Source organism: Oncorhynchus nerka, linkage group LG8 (genome assembly GCF_034236695.1).
Source record: "Oncorhynchus nerka isolate Pitt River linkage group LG8, Oner_Uvic_2.0, whole genome shotgun sequence".
Classification (NCBI taxonomy): domain Eukaryota; kingdom Metazoa; phylum Chordata; class Actinopteri; order Salmoniformes; family Salmonidae; genus Oncorhynchus; species Oncorhynchus nerka.
The window spans coordinates 31,022,708-31,032,994 of record NC_088403.1 but is presented as its reverse complement, the minus strand read 5'-3'; the positions used below and the strand labels follow the sequence as shown (position 1 = coordinate 31,032,994).

The window sequence follows — 10,287 nt, the reverse complement described above, 5'->3', positions numbered from 1 at the left end:
TATGTTGGATTTGTCGAATGCATGCATCAAAAGGTATGTGTAGATGGCTTGACAGAAATAGTAGCAGAAGGTCAATGTTGAACTTTTGTTGCACACATATCCATATGATTCTGTGTACCATTTTGAGCCTGATACTGTAGTTGTGATTGAGGTGTTAGATGCTTAACGATTTCGAGGCATGCCTTGGGGCTCCTGTATCAAAGGTAACATCACTACTTGTTTGATCGAATGTGAGTTTCGTAATGATTAGTTTGTTACGAGTATACTGATATAAATAGGCTACGTAACATCCCGGCAACTTTGCGAAAAAATACTTTATATCGGAGCTGTGCCTTTTGCTCACACGCTTATCTGCTCTCTCATTAGCAAGAATGGTCCGACCTGATCTTGCCCCGCTTCATTTCCCTACCTGAAAACACGCGATACCGTAAAGTGTTGTGTATTCACGCACAAAATTCAGGAGGAACCTGAAGCGCGGGTGGCTTGACTTGGTTTTGCGAGTCTCGGCTCAATTGACCGCATAGGATGATATGGCTATTCAAATCGGTTAATAAGGTTCGACATGTCATAGTAATAGCAGGCAGGTTAAACAAAAATACAGATTAGAATTTAATATACATGAATTGACTGCATCTCTCTCTCATTTATTTCCAATTCAGAGTGTGAGGCGTGGCTCCTCCTAAAATAAGACTCTGCCTCTTTATAAAGATTGGCCAGACCTGCCCTGTTCTAGAACCGGGTAGTTCAGCGCTCCGGCGATTCTCAATAGATGCATGTCCGTCTCTTCGTACATTGCACAAGAAGAGTAGACTGGCTAGTGTGCGCTAGTTTGAGCCGTCCTCTATTCCAATATCTTTCGGAACTGTTGTTGACATTAAACAGTGAAAAAAGTTAACATTTTGGAGTGATCATAAGGAGCTTATTTACCAAAACGTGTAGGTCCTCGTTGAAGATTGTCCACCAGGGATGTTCGACCTAACGAAGGAATGGAATCTGTCGTTTGCCGGCTGCGGGTTCCTGGGGATTTATCACATCGGAGTGGCCAGCTGCCTGTCGGAACAAGCGCCTTACCTTATCAAAGGAGCCGCCAAGATCTACGGAGCTTCAGCCGGTTCCCTCTCTGCCTCGATGCTCGCCAGCCAGGCATCCATAGGTAGGCTACAGTACCCTACTGTACGCTGGCCCTTGATTTGACCAGTTCCTGTCATCAGTTGATTGCCTGGAGGGGGACTTTTACGCACAAGGAGTAGTCCTCCCTTTCATTTGTTTAGGGCAACTTTTCCACTTTCTCTTTATTTTGAACCCAATAACCTTATAGTCAAGAGACGAAGGTAGTAGCCTGCCAGGTTTCTTGGAATCAGTCCATACCTGTCCCAGTTGTATCATGTTTAAATGAGAGAGAGTGTTAAAAGAGGGTGAGAGATTGAAAGAAAGTGTGAAAGAGTAATAGGGGGAGGCATTTCGCTACACCTGCAATAACATCTGCTAAACACGTGTACACGACCAATGAAAAAATAAATATGTATTTGACTTATAGAGTGAACAGTCAATACAGGAGTCATGAACCTTTTACCGCGGTGTGCTTCAACAGGGGTCCGCACAGAGCGTTTCTTGGTAGTCTTAAACAAATCTACTTTGAGACAAGAGTATACACCTCACACATGGTTATGGGCTTAAATTGAAGAATACACCTGTACCATGTATGATATAGAGATGAAATGTATTCCATTTTGAGCTTGCATTGAGTTTATATACAGCATATCACAGAAGACTGAAATATAACAAAACGCCTGGTTTGTTCATTGAGCTGTATACTGAGGTGACTATTCAAAGATGCTCAGCTGGTCAATATCCCTTTCCAGTGATTCTACAACATCTTGTCAATATGCGTCGGGATAACATTATACACATATCTTATACCAATCTGACTGTATGTGCTTTTGTCCATACCAAAGCGTCAAAAACCTCTCCAAAATGTAAAATTGTGTAAAATCTTTCTGCAGCAATTTTTTGAAGAAAAATTACATTCTTTGATGTAGACAATACTTTTTTTCATGTGTTCATGAATGTTTGTATTTAGGCCCGGTGGCCAAACAACTCTCCAAATACATTACAGATATCTTCAAGGCCCTTTCTCACTCTCTCTCATCATGTTACAAGCTGACAGGCACAGACCATAAAAGCCTCAAGCTCACTCAACTACACCTCCCCTTTTCCAGTTATGACCAGATAAGGATGTGGCTCCACTGAACTGACCAATCAGAGGTGAGGAGACTTGACAGGCAATGCACTATTGTGACCCCATCAACACCAACTTTTATATCACTGACAACAAGTACATCACCCCATGTAGTAGGGAGGGGTTAATTGCACAGGTCATGACAGTTGAGCTGTGTTGAACATGTAGCTGTACCGAACACAGGCCCACAGCCCATTTGAATTGTTTCATCTTTACTCAATGTCGATGTTATACAGGCACTACAAATTCAGAGCAAAGGACAGGCAAGGGAAATACAGGTATCCTGCCTTCATCTCACAGTAAAGGAGATGTACAGATACCAAAATATGTTTTCATGTGCATGCAAAGGGGAGCTCTGGTCAGGGACACAGCTGCGGTGACTAGTAGTATTTACTTTTGTGTAATCCGGGGAGAGGTTGAATCACAGAGATTCCTGAAAGTATAAATACAATAGTGTACATGTCTAGTATTTTTGGTCTTGGATTTAAAAAATCCCTGGATAGCCTAAAGACACTATAAACAGGGGCCCTTGTTGGGATCACAATTGCTTGGCAGCATGTTCAGGATTTATTCATAAAGCGAGTCAGTAGGTTATAACAATCGAATAAATTAGATATTCAAAATAGTGCTTGTATAGACTATAAAGCGCTAACTCAGCCAGCCAACAGTAACTGTGGTAGGTGAGAATGGAGGAGAGTGACTGGTGTGGATCAATTCATTCATCCAGGCGAGAGGTTTCATATGAGCAGGGGTTTGAACATCATTCCTGAAGTAAAATAGATGGCGCCGACAGCTCTGCTTCTAGCTCCTAAGCAACTTTGCAAGTTATTTCTTAAATTTTTTGCCCATAACATTATTTTGTGTTATTACAATACATACAGCCAAAAATAACTTTTGGATATCAGAGAGGTGATTACGACCAGAAATAAAATAAAATGTTATTTGTCACATGTGCCGAATACAACCTTACCGTCAAATGCTTACTTACAAGCCCTTAACCAACAATGCAGTTCAATAAATAGAGTTAAGAAAATATTTACTAAATAAACTAAAGTAAAAAATAAAATAATAAGTAACACAATAAAATAACAATTCCGAGGCTATATACAGGGGGTACCGGTACAGAGTCAATGTGCGGGGGTACAGCAATGTGCGGGGGTATAGGTTAGTCGAGGTAATTTGTACATGTAGGTAGGGGTACGACTTTCCCAAAATACGACTTTCCCAAAATACGACTTTCCTAAATTGTATCCTTTGTTCGCACCCCCCAGGACAATTGAACTTATCCCAGAGGCTGTTCCAAGACTCCGCCAGCGGAGAAGAGGAGTGTATTTCTAGTCTGACTCAGGAGGCATGCACACCATCTACTGCCTCCGAGTATATTACTCGCTAATGTTCAGTCCCTGGACGATAAAGTAGATGAGCTCAGGGCGAGGATCTCCTTCAAGAGAGACATCAGGGACTGCAACATACTCTGTTTCACGGAATCATGGCTCTCTCTGGATATACTGTCCCCGTCCATACAGCCAGCTGGGTTCTCAGTACATCGCGCAGACAGGAATAAAGAACTCTCTGGGAGAAAGATAGGCGGTGGTGTATGTTTCATGATTAACTACTGATGTTGTGATTGTGATAACGTACAGGAACTCAAGTCCTTTTGTTCACCCGACCTAGAATACCTCACAATCAAATGTAGACCGTATTACCTCCAAAGAGATTGTTTTTCTGTTATAGTCATAGCCGTGTATATTTCCCCTCAAGCCGATACCACGAAGGCCCTCAAGGAACTACACTGGACTTTGTCCAAAATGGAAACCACATATACTGAGGCCACATTTATTGTAGCTGGGGATTTTAACAATGCAACTTTGAGGAAAACGCTACCGAAGTTCCAACACATTGCGTGTAGTAAGTGCGCTTCAAAAACTCTCAACCATTGTTACTCTCCCTCCATTCGGCAAATCAGATCCATTCTGCTCCTCCCTTCCTATAGGCAGACACTCAAACAGGAAGTACCCGTGCTAAGGTCTATTCAATGCTGGTCTGACCAATCGGAATCCATGCTTCAAGAGTGTTTTGATCACGAGAACTGGGATATGTTCTGGGTTGCCTCTGAGAATTACATTGACTTATCAATGGTCACAGTGACTGAGTTCATCAGGAAGTGTATAGGGGATGTTGTTCCCACTTATTAAAACCTACCCAAACCCAAAAACGTGGATAGATGGCAGCATTTGCGCAAAACTGGATTGGCCATCACAAAGCAATAGAAGATTTGTGGGCAGAACTGAAAAGCATGTGCGAGCAAGGAGGCCTACAACCTTGAATCAGTTACACCTGCTCTGTCAGGAGGAAATGGACCAAAATTCACCCAAGTTATTGTGGGAAGCTTGTGGAAGGCTACCCGAAACATTTGACCCAAGTTAAACAATTTAAAGGCAATGCTACCAAAGACTAATTGAGTGTATGTAAACTTCACTGGGAATGTGATGAAAGAGATTCAGAAATAAATCATTCTCTCTACTACTTTTCTGACATTTCACATTCTTAAAATAAAGTGGTGATCCTAACTAACCTAAGACAGGGAATGTTTACTAGGATTAAATGTCAGGAATTGTGAAATACTGAGTTTAAATGTATTTGGCTAAGGTGTATGTAAACTTCCGCCTTCAACTGTAAAAGGAGTACCGGTACCGAATCAATGTGCTGGGGTACGAGGTAGTTGAGGTGATTTAGGTAATATGTACATGTAGGTAGGGGTAAAAGTGACTAGGCAATCAGAATAGATAATAAACAGTGTAGCAGCGTGTGAAAGTGTGTCTATGTGTGAGTGTTAGAGCATATGTAGTGCGTTTGTGTGTGTGTGTGTGTGTTTGTGTGTGTGTCACTGTAGTATGTGTGAGTGTGTGGGTGAGTCCAGTGAGTGTGCATAGAGCCACTGCAAGAGAGTCAGTGCAAAGAAGGGGGCCACTGCAAATAGGTAGCCATTTGATGAACTGATTAACTATTACACTACTTCATTAGTTTCTTATTAGATCCATTCCATCGAAGTGTAGATAACATGAACACACATAACATTTACATTTACATTTAAGTCATTTAGCAGACGCTCTTATCCAGAGCGACTTACAAATTGGTGCTTTCACCTTATGACATCCAGTGGAACAGCCACTTTACAATAGTGCATCTAGGTCTTTTAAGGGGGGTGAGAAGGATTACTTTATCCTATCCTAGGTATTCCTTAAAGAGGTGGGGTTTCAGGTGTCTCCGGAAGGTGGTGATTGACTCCGCTGTCCTGGCGTCGTGAGGGAGTTTGTTCCACCATTGGGGGGCCAGAGCAGCGAACAGTTTTGACTGGGCTGAGCGGGAACTGTACTTCCTCAGTGGTAGGGAGGCGAGCAGGCCAGAGGTGGATGAACGCAGTGCCCTTGTTTGGGTGTAGGGCCTGATCAGAGCCTGGAGGTACTGAGGTGCCGTTCCCCTCACAGCTCCGTAGGCAAGCACCATGGTCTTGTAGCGGATGCGAGCTTCAACTGGAAGCCAGTGGAGAGAGCGGAGGAGCGGGGTGACGTGAGAGAACTTGGGAAGGTTGAACACCAGACGGGCTGCGGCATTCTGGATGAGTTGTAGGGGTTTAATGGCACAGGCAGGAGCCCAGCCAACAGCGAGTTGCAGTAATCCAGACGGGAGATGACAAGTGCCTGGATTAGGACCTGCGCCGCTTCCTGTGTGAGGCAGGGTCGTACTCTGCGGATGTTGTAGAGCATGAACCTACAGGAACGGGCCACCGCCTTGATGTTATTTGAGAACGACAGGGTGTTGTCCAGGATCACGCCAAGGTTCTTAGCGCTCTGGGACGAGGACACAATGGAGTTGTCAACCGTGATGGCGAGATCATGGAACGGGCAGTCCTTCCCGGGAGGAAGAGCAGCTCCGTCTTGCCGAGGTTCAGCTTGAGGTGATGATCCGTCATCCACACTGATATGTCTGCCAGACATGCAGAGATGCGATTCGCCACCTGGTCGTCAGAAGGGGGAAAGGAGAAGATTAATTGTGTGTCGTCTGCATAGCAATGATAGGAGAGACCATGTGAGGTTATGACAGAGCCAAGTGACTTGGTGTATAGCGAGAATAGGAGAGGGCCTAGAACAGAGCCCTGGGGACACCAGTGGTGAGAGCACGTGGTGTGGAGACGGATTCTCGCCACGCCACCTGGTAGGAGCGACCTGTCAGGTAGGACGCAATCAAGCGTGGGCCGCGCGGAGATGCCCAACTCGGAGAGGGTGGAGAGGAGGATCTGATGGTTCACAGTATCGAAGGCAGCCGATAGGTCTAGAAGGATGAGAGCAGAGGAGAGAGAGTTAGCTTTAGCAGTGCGGAGCGCCTCCGTGATACAGAGAAGAGCAGTCTCAGTTGAATGACTAGTTTTGAAACCTGACTGATTTGGATCAAGAAGGTCATTCTGAGAGAGATAGCGGGAGAGCTGGCCAAGGACGGCACGTTCAAGAGTTTTGGAGAGAAAAGAAAGAAGGGATACTGGTCTGTAGTTGTTGACATCGGAGGGATCGAGTGTAGGTTTTTCAGAAGGGGTGCAACTCTCGCTCTCTTGAAGACGGGAGGGACGTAGCCAGCGGTCAGGGATGAGTTGATGAGCGAGGTGAGGTAAGGGAGAAGGTCACCGGAGATGGTCTGGAGAAGAGAGGAGGGGATAGGGTCAAGCGGGCAGGTTGTTGGGCGGCCGGCCGTCACAAGACGCGAGATGTCATCTGGAGAGAGAGGGAGAAAGAGGTCAGAGCACAGGGTAGGGCAGTGTGAGCAGAACCAGCGGTGTCGTTTGACTTAGCAAACGAGGATCGGATGTCGTCGACCTTCTTTTCAAAATGGTTGACGAAGTCATCTGCAGAGAGGGAGGAGGGGGAGGATTCAAGAGGGAGGAGAAGGTGGCAAAGAGCTCCCTAGGGTTAGAGGCAGATGCTTGGAATTTAGAGTGGTAGAAAGTGGCTTTAGCAGCAGAGACAGAGGAGGAAAATGTAGAGAGGAGGGAGTGAAAGGATGCCAGGTCCGCAGGGAGGCGAGTTTTCCTCCATTTCCGCTCGGCTGCCCGGAGCCCTGTTCTGTGAGCTCGCAATGAGTCGTCGAGCCACGGAGCGGGAGGGGAGGACCGAGCCGGCCTGGAGGATAGGGGACATAGAGAGTCAAAGGATGCAGAAAGGGAGGAGAGGAGGGTTGAGGAGGCAGAATCAGGAGATAGGTTGGAGAAGGTTTGAGCAGAGGGAAGAGATGATAGGATGGAAGAGGAGAGAGTAGCGGGGGAGAGAGAGCGAAGGTTGGGACGGCGCGATACCATCCGAGTAGGGGCAGTGTGGGAAGTGTTGGATGAGAGCGAGAGGGAAAAGGATACAAGGTAGTGGTCGGAGACTTGGAGGGGAGTTGCAATGAGGTTAGTGGAGGAACAGCATCTAGTAAAGATGAGGTCGAGCGTATTGCCTGCCTTGTGAGTAGGGGGGAAGGTGAGAGGGTGAGGTCAAAAGAGAGAGGAGTGGAAAGAAGGAGGCAGAGAGGAATGAGTCAAAGGTAGACGTGGGGAGGTTAAAGTCGCCCAGAACTGTGAGAGGTGAGCCGTCCTCAGGAAAGGAGCTTATCAAGGCATCAAGCTCATTGATGAACTCTCCGAGGGAACCTGGAGGGCGATAAATGATAAGGATGTTAAGCTTGAAAGGGCTGGTAACTGTGACAGCATGGAATTCAAAGGAGGCGATAGACAGATGGGTAAGGGGAGAAAGAGAGAATGACCACTTGGGAGAGATGAGGATCCCGGTGCCACCACCCCGCTGACCAGAAGCTCTCGGGGTGTGCGAGAGCACGTGGGCGGACGAAGAGAGAGCAGTAGGAGTAGCGGTGTTGTCTGTGGTGATCCATGTTTCCGTCAGAGCCAAGAAGTCGAGGGACTGGAGGGAGGCATAGGCTGAGATGAACTCTGCCTTGTTGGCCGCAGATCGGCAGTTCCAGAGGCTACCGGAGACCTGGAACTCCACGTGGGTCGTGCGCGCTGGGACCACCAGATTAGGGTGGCCGCGGCCATGCGGTGTGGAGCGTTTGTATGGTCTGTGCAGAGAGGAGAGAACAGGGATAGACAGACACATAGTTGACAGGCTAGAGAAGAGGCTACGCTAATGCAGAGGAGATTGGAATGACAAGTGGACTACACGTCTCGAATGTTCAGAAAGTTAAGCTTACGTAGCAAGAATCTAATTGACTAAAATGACATAACTAGCTCAGTACAGGTGCAGGGCAGTTAAATAAGTGAAACTGGTGGACAAATGTTTTTTTTGTGAGCTACAGATCACTGTCTAGTGCCCTTGAGAATCAATTTTCCTTTGAATAAAACAATTATCCAATTCCTCCCAATGGAAGGCCCTAACACAACTAACAGACTGTCTCTCCGTCCCTCCCCTCCTCTAGCTAAGTGCTGTGAGGATGTGATCGAAACGGTCATGGATGCTCGGAAGCGTAACCTGGGTCCCCTCCACCCCTCCTTCAACCCGCTCAAGATCATCAGGTCGGGCCTGGAGCGCGACCTGCCCGCCAACGCTCACACACTTGCCTCCGGGAGGCTGTGTGTGTCACTCACTCGCGTGTCTGATGGACAAAACGTCATCGTGTCCGAGTTCAAGTCCAAGGAGGAGCTCATCCAGGTCAGTGTCCTCACTCAACCCACCTGGGCTGCTATTCACAAAACATATCCGAGTAGGAGTACTGATCTAGGATCGGTTTTGCCACTTAAATCATAATGGATTGGAGTTGGGACCTGATCGTAGATCAGCACTCCTACTATGAAACGTTGTGAATATGGGCCCTGAACACCCCTGTGCACTTGAGAGTTTTTCCATATCCCATACATATCCCAGAAATATTTGTCCTTTCAGCTACTGGCTTTGCCATTGACTGTTTACATGTGTTGTATAGGTTGGACTGTGTAACATCTCTCTCTGGTGTGTCTACAGGCACTGCTGTGTAGCTGTTTCATTCCCATATACTGTGGCCTGATCCCCCCATCCTTCCAAGGAGTGGTAAGTGCCCAAGGCCCTAATGCCTCAACTGCTTTCTTACGTTTCCTTGAACACGGTTTCCTTATTTTCTAAGAAAAATCAGCAAATGTTGGACTGAGTTTATTATGGTCCCGTCTTTAAGATGCCTTTATTGCTCAGGTCATAGTCATAAGGAGGCTATAGGTTCAAGTGTTGCACAATGTTTCTGTTCGTGTATATTTCTGTCTGTCTGTCGGTCTGTGTATACACTCTGGTACTTGTCCATTTGTTAATCTACCTTACCCTAGTAGCTAATCAGCCCATGGACCATTTTCCTTGGCAGGTCAGTGGTGTATTTTATATAGTACGTGGACACCTGCTCGTCATGGGCTTTAATTTGGAGTTGCCCCCCCCCCCCCTGCTGCTATAACAGCCTCCACTTTTCTGGGAAGGCTTTCAACTGATGTTGGAACATTGCTGAGGGGACTTGCTTCCGCTGATGTTGGGCGGCCTGGCTCGCAGTCGGCGTTCCAATTCATCCCAAAGGTGTTTGATAGAGTTGAGGTCAGGGCTCTGTGCAGGCAAGTCAAGTTCTTCCACACCGATCTCGACAAACCATTTCCCTATGGACCTCACTTTGTAAACGGGGGCATTGTCATGCTGAAACAGGAATTAAGATTTCCCTTCACTGGAACTAAGGTGCCTAGCCCAAACCATAAAAACAGCCTCAGACCATTATTCAACCTCCACCAAACTTTACAGTTGGCACTATACATTGAGGCAGGTAGTGTTCTCCTGGCATCTGCCAAAGACAGATTCGTCCTTCGGACTGCCAAATGGTGAAGCGTGATTAATCACTCCATAGAAAGTGTTTCCACTGCTCCAGAATCCAATGGCGGTGAGCTTTACAACACTCCAGCCAACGCTTGGCGTTGCGCATGGTGAACTTAGGCTTGTGTGCGGATGCTCGGCCATGGAAATCTATTTTCATGAAGCTCCAGATGAACAGTTTTTGTGCCG

At 46.6% G+C, this 10,287-nt stretch overlaps 1 protein-coding gene across 1 annotated transcript in view; it reads left to right on the top strand.

The window, feature by feature from the left end:
• Window positions 1-710: 710 nt before the first annotated feature.
• The window catches only part of LOC115133126 (patatin-like phospholipase domain-containing protein 2), a 29,353-nt gene continuing 19,776 nt past the window's right edge, over window positions 711-10,287 (top strand). The window contains exons 1-3 of the mRNA XM_029666037.2: window positions 711-1,153; window positions 8,702-8,934; window positions 9,244-9,309. Coding sequence (XP_029521897.2) covers window positions 967-1,153; window positions 8,702-8,934; window positions 9,244-9,309 — 486 coding nt within the window. The 5' untranslated portion in view covers window positions 711-966. The remainder of the gene's footprint in view (window positions 1,154-8,701; window positions 8,935-9,243; window positions 9,310-10,287) is intronic.